The following is a 10616-nucleotide window of genomic DNA, read 5'->3' on the forward strand; positions in this document are numbered from 1 at the left end:
AATCTTTTATTATAATAATAATAATATTTATCCTTTTAACAAGCGCTTGTAAAATTGCTAATATATTTTACAAATCTTCATTATATTTAGAATTAATAATTAATTATAAATTATTTTATAAATATTATTTATATATATGTTCTCTCCTTACATATATTAACAACTATGACAGTTTCTGTATATAAATATAATGCACATATGATTAATATCTCTATTGATGATAAGAAACTGCACTTGATATCAAATATAATCACATTTTCAGAGTATATTAACTACATATATAATTCGTCGTAATTTTGCTGTAAACAATCCAATTAAAAAAAAAAAACATTAATTTATATACCTCGCTGTATTTAGTGCGCTCTTCGAAAAGTACATAGAGCGCTCGTACGATCTCGTTATCCTGCGAAAGCGTGTTGGCAAACGTGTGAAGCTCGGACGGCGAGACGTCCTTGCAATCCGCCAACCACTCGTTTATCAAACTCTCCGTCATCTTTTTCGCACGCTTTACGCCTTCGTCAATAAATCAGGATCTTATTGACGTCCCGGAAGCGCGGCTTCGATTTCCCCGATTCGCTCGCCGTCACCGTCACCGAGATCATCACACAGATTTATCGCGAAGTCGCGTCGCCACGCGCACGGATACATCAAGGATAAGATATATCGGATGATATATCAGGCGAACAGCGGCTCTAAGATCCGATTACATGTCGCGTTACGTTCTTGTAACGCGAACTTACACGTTCGCCTCTCTTTCCTGACACGACCACGAGAAACGAGAAACAGGTTATCGCCAGTTATTGTCGCTGATCGCAACATCCACCAATGACGTTACGTGTCAGTCTGTCAGTCATCGCTTCGCGCAAGCTCAGATATATATATATATATATATATACCCTTATGTATTATATGTATGTTTGTATATGTACATATGTCGCAACTGATTGGAAAAGATGCGTTCGAAAATCTACCTGTGGATAAGATAGTTTTTGATTGACCAATCAAAATGAAAAGATCAAAAATTTCTTCGTCTCAATTGGCCAATTAAATGCTATTCTACTCCGACAAGAGAATTTTTGAATGCAACCCTGTAATTATCTACTGGGAAAAATTTTTATCTAGTGAAATTTTTTTCGAGTGTTCGACTGTCAGCGAGGGCCATTTAAATTCGTAGAAGATGCGTGGTCGACTTTTTGACGTTTCTGAAATTAAAATCTGAAAGTTCCCCTCAGGGGCTCACATCGTGAGTACGGGCTTAGCAAATCCGAGGTACCCGAGCTATTATTAGTTTGATAGATAGCCTTCAATACATTTTCAACTATAGTGTACAAGTAAGAAAAGGGCTCTAAATAGACACATAGGAAAGCATCTATTTTATCTATTTTCTTTTTTTAGAATACGAAGCTTTTTTTGTCCTTAAAAAACAATTTCTCCCACAACAGATCTTTATTTACAATTAAAATTTTTTATTATCTTAGTCTATTATATGTATCTTTTATATTTGTTGATGCAAGATAACAAGAAAGGAAAATTGTTAGTATACTTTATAGATCTATTGAATGTGAGTGATAATAACATCAATTAACTTGTATTATATTAATTTAATATTGATACATAAGAAAAATACAAAGAAGACATAGCTTATTTGCTTCTTATTTTAAAATTCAATATGGTTACAATAAGAAATAGTCTTAATCTTAATAACATTATTACAGTGCATATTTTACAATCTGATGGCCTAATTATCAATGCATTAAATCCTATATTACAATATATAAATCTTTTAATTAAATTGTTACAACATATGCAAAATTGGTGCAACATTGTAACCAAGTAATTTCAAAATAGTTAGATAAAGTTTAGTTATCCATTGTAGAAAATTGTTGCAGCTGAAAAAGATAAGAAGTGCAAAGTGTTGTTATATCACAGGAGTATATCAAAATTAAACAAAGCATTTTCTATTTGATATTGCAGGAATCAGAGGGTCTTGATATAAGAAATACATAGATAAATATGTATCTTTAATAATTTACTATATAATCGATTTCCTCTATTCTCTACTCTATATGTTTTCCTTTATTCGAAATAAATTGTTTGTTCTAAACTAAAAAAGATTTTTCTCTTATTTGCTTTCCTGTTATGCATTGAAGAAAAATCATAGAATAGAAGAGAAATGTTTCTAAATTCTCAAAGATATTAGAATATGATTGAATATGATAGAATTCGATTGTATTATTTTTTTCATAAAAAAGATAATCATTAATTAACTTACAAAATATAAGTTTCGAATTTTATGACATTGCAGATGCCCGCGACATTTTTCGGAAAGGACTGTTTTGTAGTTTGATATTGATATTTCCCACGTGCCGCGATTCTTGCCATTATCCTATATCGATTGATAATGTCCCCGTGATCCTTGACAATAGCGCGTACTGTGTTCAAGTTTCTAAGAAGATGGGATATTAAAGAAAATTTTAACAAGTTTAAAATCATATGAAATAAAGTGAAACGAAAAAAATTGTATGAAACTACGTTATTTTACCTGATTACTAGCATCATACTCTTAGGCATCGCTTGCAATGTAGCTGTTACTTTATCGAATCGCTCTTGTACCCGTTTTTTCATGTACTCGTCCAGTGTCATGTTGTCTGGTAACGATGAGAAAGAAATGTTGTACGGTGCTTGAGTTAACATTTCCACTAACAGTATATAATCTGAAATAATTCATACCAAGAATATATATTAGAGAATGTAATTTCCAAAAATCAAATTTAAAAAACTAAAGATGCAGATGTTTTGAATAATTTAGTATATTTAATATTTAAAACGATATGGAATTATCAATTGTATAAAATTTTAAGAATGATTGTGGTTGTATAGTATTTAAAAGTAAAACAATAAATAATTGCAAAAGTTCAGCAGATGTACAATAAGCAAAAAGCAGATGTTATAAATTAAAAGAGTATGACAGAGTTAAATTTTAACATGTAATACAAATAGATGTACTACAGAGAATTGTTACATACCTTTCACTTTCAAATCATTGGCAAGAGTTTTCAAGGAACTTTCATTTCTCAAAACCAACGATTCCCATAAGTTGCACAAGATATGTCTCGTCTTCTCTGACATGCGTTCATACAAGCCGTGGTCTAGTAGCACTATTTGCGCTTTTCCGTCCTTCCCCTTCCTTACCAGAACTATGCGAATCAAGATTGTCGATATATATCATATTTTTTATTATTAAACTTCCTAGCACCTCACTGCAGCTATATTGAATTATAAAGTCTACCAATAGATAAGGAATCTTACACCTTATAATATTGCAAAACATCTTTCTTTGCATAAAAAAATATTGTTTTTTTAAATATATTATTTGATAAAAAAATAATACCATTTCCTGGATGTGGATCAGCATGTACAAATCCTGTGTGGAATATTTGTTCTGCCATTAAAGTAACCAGTTTTTTATCGACATCCGAAATGTTTAATCCTTGAGCCTTAATTCCTTCCACATCAGTGATTTTAACACCATCAATCCATTCAGTTGTAAGAATTCTCTAAGAATATAAAATACAGTTAGAAAAGAAGGAACTTAGGAATTAAATAAGATAAATAATAAATTTGTATTTCTGAAAATCTAAGAATTATAGAAATGGGTAGATAGGTAAAATGGACTTCCACATTGTAACTATAAAGTTATAATAATTGACAAATTAAAAAAATATTTAAAAATATAATTAAATGATACATTAGCATGTGATTTGAAAAATACATTAAAGACAATAAGAAGTTAAATGTTAATTGAAGGAAATGTAATTTATATATAGAAATGTGCATAAATAAAAGTGACATACCTTACTACTAAGATTCCAATAAACTTTTGGTACATATGCATATTCAAATTTTTTCAAATCTTTAGCACATTGCTCTCCATTTTTTCCTTCATTCTCGAAATCCAACTCCATGTGCAATCTATCAATGACCTCCTATGAAAATAAATAATTTTTTGCAATAATAGAAAGATTCCACAAAGTTTGATAGAAAGCAAAGACAGTTATAATAAAAATGTAATGTTTGCAAATTATAAATATATACTTACATCAAGCACCCAATGCAAATCGAATTTGGGATGTATAATGGTAATAGCTTTTAATAAATAAACCATTGCCTTCAAATCAGATGTGAATCGGTCTTGAAGATCAATATATTGTACTTTGATAGCCACTTTATCTCCATTTAGAGATACACCTTTGTATACCTATTTAAAAGTGAAATTAATAAAAAATAGATCAATAGTGAAAAAAAACATTTTTATAACAATTTTATAAAAATTGTTTTTTGTAATAAAATATATAATTTTGAAAAAAGCAAATTCTGTATATATATTGTATTTTTAATACCTGAGCTAAACTAGCAGCTGCAACTGGCGTGGATTCAATTTCGCGCAACATTTCCTCAGGTTTTTTGCCAAAATCTTGTAAAAATATTTCTTCCATTTCACCTTTTTCTCGGGTTAAACATTTGTCCTTGATAAGCATACCAAGAAACAAAAATTTTCATTACATAATTATAATAGTATAGCATTCATAATAAAATAGTTGCAATTATTTTATACAAGAAAATTTAAAGATTGAATTTATAGAAATTACGTTAAAAAATATCCGCCCTAAAAGTTTCATAAAAATATTTCATTAAAAAATATATTCTATTTTATATTATTATATGTTGCTATAGAGATAATATGTCTTATTGAAATCTCTAAATATTTATAATACATAGGATATGTGGTAAGCTATATATAAGAATGTTTATTACAAAATATTATTTTAGCAAGTTGTAGTGTAAATTCGAATTGAATATTAATTTAGAATCATCGAGAAGTCATGAGATATCTGTAAAAGTGTACCTGTAATACTGACAAACTTTCAATATATTCTTTTGGTAAAATATGATTGATTGCCGCTAAGCCTTGTCCAAGTTTTACATAAATTCCACCGTTTTGCAAACATCCCTGAACGATCCGATCGGCGCATCTTCGATGAATTTCCGTTTCTGTATAGCCTATTAAGGGAGCAATCAAGTAATCCATAGATATTATCACACCAATTTTCAGTGATCTTGTAAATCTGATACAACTTCCTGCAACACTCTTTACAACTTTTTTTCTCTTTTGAGGTAGAAAGGTATAACTAATGCTCAACAGTGCCACTCCTGCAATGATCAACAAAATAGTCATTCATAAATAATCATTTATCCACTTTGTAGTGATCAAAATTGATTAAGTAATGTTTTTATGAAAATATAAAAATTTATATTATATAAAGTGTACAAATAAAGAGAGAAGAGATTAAGTTTTTAAAAAAATTACTTATATTTTTCTTCATGAATATTAAATTTAAGAACACTAAATAGTGATTTTTATTTATTTATCAATTTTTAGTAAAAAGTACATGAAAATACAGTAATTTAATTTTTTACTCCTAAAATTAAATAGGAAATTTAACATTTACACAGACATCTAAAGAATCATCAGTAATTAACTTTTCATTAAAAATATAACATATTGCGATAGTAAAGATTATGTTGTAGATATATATATATATATATATTACATTAAGTTACTTTAATAAGAACATATAACTTACCTGTACCAACATATGTGAAGCTTTTGGAAAATAATTTACGAGTTGCAAAATAATTATTTGGACTTATATGGCGCAACAATCCTGTTCGCAACATTGTTAGCAATTGATCAAATGTGTTCTCTTTTTTTTTGCAAGCATACAAATGTGAGCAGTTATTTGAATATCACAAATTTATTATTTCTATTTATATCCTCTATGCTCTTGAAAATCCTATATAAATATATTTAATAAATTATAATAAATATTATATATATATATATATATACTCTCTCTATGTAATTCTCTATAAATAATTCAATTATATGTATGTGTGCATGTTATGTATGTATGTGTGTAAAATATTGTTGGTATAATATACTGTGAACATTTTGCTTACTGAAATATTCTTATTAAAATCATCCTCATAAGTACTTTTCCTGCGTTTTCAGTTTTCTATTTGTTGTATGTATTTGAGTGGTAGAGCTAGTATTGATTTTTAGTTATGATTTTTAATAAAACTATCTTTTTCTATATATAGGACTTCTTCTTTTTGTTAGTTATAAAAGTCAGAAATACAACAGGTACTACACACACACACACACACAAGTTTGCAAAGTCATCGTATAAATATTATAAAAACTGTGAACGCGATTGTATTTAAAAAGTGTGTGCTGAAACAAAGAATATAATAAATATAAAGCCCACACATTGATTTTATGTGTAAAGAAGGTTCGCACTTTATGTTTTTACCGAAATTTTAACGATTTCTTCGATAAATCTCCATCTCTAGAATATGTCACAAGTAAATCTTTTTTATTATATCGCGTTATTATTTGCGCTGGTAAAAAATTATGTAAATTTCTAATCATGATAAGAAGAGCTAAAACCGCTGAGTACGCAATCAGCTGATTGCTGTTTTGCTAATCAGCTGATCATCGATGCGCAGTCGCGAAGGAGAGAGACAGAAGGGACACAAATATTTTCTCTCCTTTTTTACCTGATCTTTGCCCCATCAAAGCAGCATAACTATATATATATAAATTTTATCTATAATTATAAATATCTATTATATATAAACTTCAGATTGAGACAATTTGGTTTTATGCATTAAAATTAACAAAAAATTTGTTTTTTATTATATTGACAGAACTTATTGTTTATGTGTATGAGAGAGAGAGAGAGAGAGAGAGAGAGAGAGAGAGAGAGAGAAGAAAGAATTGGTAGAGATATTTATAAATCAGAACCCAGTTCAAGAATTTAAAATTTATATTTGATATATAAAACAGTAAAATAATGGGTTAAAAAATAAGTAATACATTATTAAAGATATTTGTTCAGCTTATTTATTTTCTGATAAAAATAGCTTTTCTTATAATATAATATAAAATATTAAATGCTTTATTGTAATGCAAATTGTTTCAATGCATTGTATAAATATCTTAATTTTGTTAATTCCCATAATTAAAAAAAAAAAAAATAAGCGTCCTATGATTCTATAATTCTTTTCCTGCATTATTTATATTATTTTTGAATTCTGCTTTATAAAAATTGTTTACAACATCAATAATCACTTTAATCTGTGCAGTCGTTACTTTTATTACATGTTGCAACAAATCTGTGGTGTGCTTATGATAATGTTTTAATGGCAGACCCGACAGTGTTTGTGCATTCTGTAGAAACATATCTGTTTCTTGTTCATAATACCATGAAAGAATTACTAATATTACAGTAAGTAACAAGCTAATTATAAAGAACCAAAAAATCATACAAGTAAGAGATCGATATAACCCAGTACCTGAAAAAGAACAGTAACCGTTAGTAGAACAAGTCACGAAACAATTATAACATTATGCAAATCATAAATAAGATTCAAGAATAAAGATTGTAAAGATGAAAATTCAGTACCTGTGGATTTGTGTGATTTATGTGTGCACATATTATCAGACAGTAATTCTGTTAATTTTACATTATCGCTATTGTCTTGAAAGCTCTTGTTTTGTGTTTGAGAATCAGTTTTATTTTCGTTTGACTTGGACTCTTTTTCTGCATTCTTTTTCTTCTTTTTCTTGCTCTCCTTCTTTGTATTTACCATTTCCTTTTCTGTTTCACCTGTGAAATACGTAACATTGCAATCTTGTGCAAGATTTAAGCAATGACTATACAATATAAAATGTACCTGTGTTATTTAATCTACGTAATCTTTCCTCTTCTATGACAAGTTTAACAGTCGATAGATAAGTAACAATATTACGAGCGCATACTTGACATTCGCGTACATTACTACATGGTCCTGCAACACTGGCTACAGCTTCAGTCAAAGGGTTTTCTTTCAAATCCAACCACCTTAAATTCTTTAATTCACTTAGACTCAAAGGTAATCTGCTAATCTGTAAATTGTGATGCATATAACTCTTTTAAAATTACAAATGTATAAGGATATATACAAATATGTAAGGATGTAAGAAAAAAAATTTTTTTTACCTTATTAGCATATAAATCCAAATGTTTTAATTGTGTCATCTCACCAAAATTTTCTGGAAGTTCAACCAACATATTTCTGCTAAGATCCAATTTTACAATTTGTTTTAAAGTAACAAAAGTGGTCTGCAAAAGATCTTGCATTAATAATATTCTAACTAATATTTTTAGATTGCATAGAATTAAAATCTGGAGCAACGTACCGGTAACGAAATCAAAATATTGGTTGATAGATTTACATTTGTAGCTTTTCTAAGAGACGCCTGAAACATGATACATAAATGTCAACATTTTTTTTCGTTTTTTTATAAAATAAAGGAAGTTACTCACGATTTCTCGCACAGGTACTTCTTCCAGCTCGCATAAGCTGAGATCCAGAGTGTCGTCCTTGAGTTTATCCTTCACATCCTTCAGCTTCAATTTGACAGTCATGTTTATCTCGTGAAATGCAGAGATCGTAGAAATGGAAAAAAAGAAAACCACAAAACTATTCCGCGTGTTGAGTAGTATATATATATATACGCGTGTTTACAATGCTAAATTACAAATTATCAATTAACCCCTTTATATATACGCCTTGCACGAAACAGAGAGTTCTTCGTGCACCTACACAATACACGTAAGCAAATTATATCAGGAGACACTTTTGACATATGGGACGCAAGACCCACGTGGACGATGAACATAGAATCTATATAGGAAGTGATGGCTATGCAGACTCCTCCTTTGCGGAAACAACTTGTGTGACTAATACCAACAAGGATAAATATAAAAGGTATTTTTTTATTATATAATATATATGTATAATTACATGTAAATTTATTTATAATGTAATTTGTATTATAAAATTATTGTAAGTTTATTTGTGTTCTTTTTATAATTATTTTCTCTTGTAAAAATGTTCTTATAATTTTTATTAAAAAAAAAAATATTACACTAAAGTAATTTAAATTAATCAATATAAATATATAAATTCATATGTATGATGTTTTAGTTCGATATTGATATCTCTAATCTCTCTCTGCTAATTTTTAATTATATTTGTTATCTTTTTCATAATCTGTAATGAAGCGAAAAGCGGGGAGGGACTGCACCAATCAAAAACCGAGACTGCTTTTCCAGATTTTCCTCGAAGGCCTTCGTCATTCGTCAGATACAGAACTGCGTATGCATGTATTGCGTGGCTCATAATCGAAGTTCGAATGTCGAAAGTGTGAACCAGGTGAAATTGAGCGAGTGTGTGTACGAGATTTAGATAAATTGCACATAGAGATTTTGAGGAGGAAAAATCATTATCGTGCAAAAACGAGGTTTGCAAATTGTTACAACCATATTTCGCATTAATTAGCATTCTCGTGATCGAGACAAAAAAAAAATATTTCAAAGAATCTGTTACGTGCTTTTTTGACACTACTTTCTATATTCCCGAATAATTCGAAATGTCCACGCGATATATGAAAAAAATTTATGGCAACGACGTAATTCTTGAAAAGGATAACGACAGTGCGAGTGATACAGAAATTTCGGTGACCAGTGATACCAAGTCCAAGTCTTTCAACGTCTTTGATGTGGTATGTACAGATATATGAATGTATTACATTGCCATTAATATTTACACAGTCTTCTTCAAGATGACATTGATGATAAAACTCATATTCGCAGTTGAATCAGAGCTCTGACAACGATGAACAAGATACCAGCGACAAGCAAGAAGAGGATTTGGATACAAATTGCAATGCAAATTGCAATGACATGAAAAGTAGAAAAAAGAAAAAAAAGCGTAAGAAATCGGAGAATGAAAAAACCAGGAGTCAACAACATAACGTGGAATGTGATGAAGATGAGATTGAGCGAAGCATATGGGAAGTAAACAAATTACTTGGAGAGCCGCTACCGAGTTGTAGTAACCAGGTTTTAGAGCCACAGTGGGTTAACAAAAAATCTAAAGAAGACATATTGATCATACAACATAAACACTTGAATCCATATAACGAATTAAAGAGAATCTTTGGTAGTAAAACTGTACAAGCTGAGCGAAGGTATGTACCTATAGTTATATATATTTACATGTACACATGCATAATATCTAAATTATTAATTGAAGGAAATTTTATTCTCATAGCAAAAGAAGAAATAGAGGCCGACACTTGAAAAAGACATGGTTGGTTTCCCCACGAGATACTTGGCCGCCGATTGGTAAATCTGGATTAACAATGTCCTTGGATTATTCTATAGAAACCACAGGGAATGTACAGCATTTTGTATATGAACACAGCACTTCGTACAAACAGATACAACTTAGATTTTTGCAAGCTGTTGAAAGTTTAAATCCAGAGAACATAATTGTGAGTGAATATATAGTATAATAATATTAGACTTCTTATATTACATTTCTTTGATTGCGTTTTACTTATCAAATATAATATACACTGAGGAGAACTCTAACAAAAATATTTTTTATTTATATTAATACACACTAATATATTCACAGTGCATATATATATATATATATAT

General features: G+C 29.3%; 3 protein-coding genes across 9 annotated transcripts in view; 1 reads left to right on the forward strand and 2 right to left on the reverse strand.

Annotated features, from left to right (window-relative positions):
• Positions 1–1581: 1581 nt before the first annotated feature.
• Positions 1582–6645, reverse strand: LOC115240275 (uncharacterized aarF domain-containing protein kinase 5). 6 transcript variants are annotated; one of them, XM_029815331.1, is made up of 12 exons: positions 6375–6645; positions 6022–6295; positions 5646–5855; positions 4907–5211; positions 4401–4526; positions 4100–4258; positions 3855–3986; positions 3392–3557; positions 3027–3197; positions 2543–2714; positions 2273–2446; positions 1582–1889 (listed from the first exon to the last, which is right to left on the reverse strand). In XM_029815331.1, the coding sequence occupies exons 3-12, from the start codon at positions 5737–5739 to the stop codon at positions 1796–1798; spliced, it is 1593 nt and encodes a 530-aa protein (XP_029671191.1). In that variant the 5' UTR covers positions 5740–5855; positions 6022–6295; positions 6375–6645; the 3' UTR covers positions 1582–1795. The 6 variants fall into 6 exon arrangements, with proteins under 6 accessions (XP_029671191.1, XP_029671190.1, XP_029671193.1 ...); XM_029815330.1 differs by having other exon boundaries at positions 6362–6645; XM_029815333.1 differs by lacking the exon at positions 6022–6295.
• Positions 6646–7089: 444 nt separating this feature from the next.
• On the reverse strand, positions 7090–8755 carry LOC115240284 (leucine-rich repeat-containing protein 59). Its single transcript, XM_029815346.1, has 6 exons — positions 8433–8755; positions 8306–8365; positions 8106–8228; positions 7801–8011; positions 7530–7733; positions 7090–7419 (listed from the first exon to the last, which is right to left on the reverse strand). The coding sequence occupies exons 1-6, from the start codon at positions 8532–8534 to the stop codon at positions 7118–7120; spliced, it is 1002 nt and encodes a 333-aa protein (XP_029671206.1). The 5' UTR covers positions 8535–8755; the 3' UTR covers positions 7090–7117.
• The window catches only part of LOC115240282 (transcription factor 25), a 5142-nt gene continuing 3261 nt past the window's right edge, over positions 8736–10616 (forward strand). For both annotated transcript variants that reach the window (XM_029815343.1, XM_029815344.1), the window contains exons 1-4: positions 8736–8877; positions 9174–9673; positions 9765–10141; positions 10225–10447. In XM_029815343.1, the coding sequence (XP_029671203.1) occupies positions 9542–9673; positions 9765–10141; positions 10225–10447 (732 nt within the window). In that variant the 5' untranslated portion in view covers positions 8736–8877; positions 9174–9541. The remainder of the gene's footprint in view (positions 8878–9173; positions 9674–9764; positions 10142–10224; positions 10448–10616) is intronic.

Source organism: Formica exsecta, unplaced genomic scaffold (genome assembly GCF_003651465.1).
Source record: "Formica exsecta isolate Colony F162 unplaced genomic scaffold, ASM365146v1 scaffold423, whole genome shotgun sequence".
Classification (NCBI taxonomy): Eukaryota; Metazoa; Arthropoda; class Insecta; order Hymenoptera; family Formicidae; genus Formica; species Formica exsecta.